The 2,268-nt window shown below is 37.5% G+C and overlaps 1 protein-coding gene across 1 annotated transcript; it reads right to left on the reverse strand.

Moving 5' to 3' along the window:
- Positions 1 to 345: 345 nt before the first annotated feature.
- Positions 346 to 1,455, reverse strand: LOC108161415. The gene has a single exon (XM_017295670.2). It carries the CDS (start codon positions 1,338 to 1,340, stop codon positions 903 to 905), a length of 438 nt encoding a protein of 145 aa, XP_017151159.1. The 5' UTR covers positions 1,341 to 1,455; the 3' UTR covers positions 346 to 902.
- Positions 1,456 to 2,268: the final 813 nt, after the last annotated feature.

Raw genomic sequence — 2,268 nt, forward strand, 5'->3', positions numbered from 1 at the left:
CATTCTCACAAATTATAGATATATGTATTTATTTTGTCTATTTTTTCTCTAAGTAAAAATAAAAATCGGTGTTTCACTAACAAAATTAATTCTCAAAAATTATAAATATTAATATATATGTATATTTATTTTGTTTTTTTTTCTTTCTTAAACAATTTTTTCAACAAAATTAATTCTCAAAAGTTATAAATATATATTGGGTTTTTTCTCCTAGAAAAAAGTAAAAAAAATTGTATATTTGCAACATAATTAATTCTCACCAATTCTGTATAAAAGAAAGTCCTTAAAAACATTAAATACCCAAATTATTGCCTTAAAAAATCCTCAAAAATAAACAAATTTAAATATAAATTCCTGTTTAATTGTCATCAATTTGTATGGCTCATATAAAACAGTTCTCCAGCCACCACAAAAATGAACAAAAGAGTGAAAAGTCTTAAACAATTTTATTGTTTAATGGATCCATTGGGATATAAAAAGGCCTTTGAGTGGAGAACAGGCGACTCTTCAGTGACTTGTGGAATCACCTTTTTTGGGGCATATACATAGTATATATCCAAAAATAATTATGATAAGCGTTTGTGCCGCATGTCGCATATGCAATAAATCACATGGGGGATAGCCAGTCGCAGTCGCCGATTGATGGCCAATTGTTGATGGAAACGGCATGGAGTTCTTGTTGACGTATATCATCATTGCAGAGAAAATCGAATCGAAACGAATCGAAACGGAGCTGTTGACATTGTCCCGCCATTGGGGGACTCGGACGGGGAAAGACTTATTTTCACACGTACATATCGCTCTCTCCAGCACTGCTCTCTGCTCTGCTTATTTTTCTGCTTGGGTTTTGCTTTATTTTTTTGTGGGGCTCAGTCCGACATTTTCGCCATCACCCCCCCCCGTCATTTCGTTGGCTGAGCAAACACTATGGGGGCTGGGGCTGGGGCTGGGGCAAGCAGTTTCCTTTTGTCACGACTGAGACAGCTCCTGGCCGCCATATATTTGTCGTGGACCAGCTCGAAGAGCTCCTGCTGAAAGTAGCCATGCTCCTGGCAGTGCGAATCCTTGTGACTGACGCGTCGTATTTGCTTATCCCTCAGCCGGAACTCTCGCCACAGCAACTGCAAGTGCATCCACTTTTTGGCAATAAAGTGCAACGTTTTACGCTCGAACGGGGTCTTCTTGTAGTTGGAAATTGCATGGAAAATGAAATTTGCATTGATTTGTTGCTGCAGCGCCAATTGATCCAAGGCCACCAGCACCAGACTACCGTTATCGCCCCCAGCACCAGCACCAGGACTTTGGGCACCGCTCAGCTTCAATGCCACAATATTGGGCATAATTTCTGGCCTGCTTTTCCAAACTGTCACTTGTTGTAATTTATATTTCAGATAGTTTTAATTTATGTTCGTTCCACTTCCACCGGGAAGGTTCCACAACTAAATGCCGTCGAATCGCTGATTCTGCAGTGCTTTTATAGCACTTTTTCCCCTTCTTTTTTTTTTTTGATAAACAACTGGGCACAAAGCTAACAATCGTTGACGAATGCCGAATGCGTGTATTTATTTATAGGTGACTTTTTTCTCGCCCACTGATTGTCGCCATTGACGTTGATTAGGTAAGCGCCAGGTGAGGGACGACGACGATTCACGTGAGTGGCGCTGAGTTTTCTACTGTCTAAACGGAAAATTAGTTGGGAAACACTGAGGGGTATTGATGGGTGAGCCATAGGATTTATTTTTAGCACATTTTCCAAGGGTTGAGGTTTTTTAAGGGCATTTTTGAGCTAATTTTTCCATTACCATTGCCATTACTTAGCTTCAGGCTAGAGTAAGGCGATTAGGTATATATATTTTTGATCAGGATTCATGAACGAGTTAGAACAGCATCGGATCAAAAATAATACAAAAAAGAGGTTTCAGTAAATCTATCGTTTGGCTCTTTGAACACCTGTCTTTTGCAGTTCTTTATCCATATATATTTCGAAACTGTTTTCATATTTATTAATATATTTTTGGAAATAATTCGAATAACATTTGTATGAAATATATAGTAATAATATCTCTTTTGCTTCTTCCTCTCTCAGGATCCTTAAAATAAAGTTCTAGAAATTTGTGATTTGAATTGTAAATTCGAACTGAATTTTATTCTTAAGATCCAAGCCTTATATATGGGCTACAATGAGGTATTAGATAGAATTATTTACTCTATTATAATAGAGTAATTATTATCGCTGGACCCATGGAAAGGACACCTATGTATGTATAC

This window comes from Drosophila miranda, chromosome 4 (assembly GCF_003369915.1).
Source record: "Drosophila miranda strain MSH22 chromosome 4, D.miranda_PacBio2.1, whole genome shotgun sequence".
Taxonomy (NCBI): Eukaryota; Metazoa; Arthropoda; class Insecta; order Diptera; family Drosophilidae; genus Drosophila; species Drosophila miranda.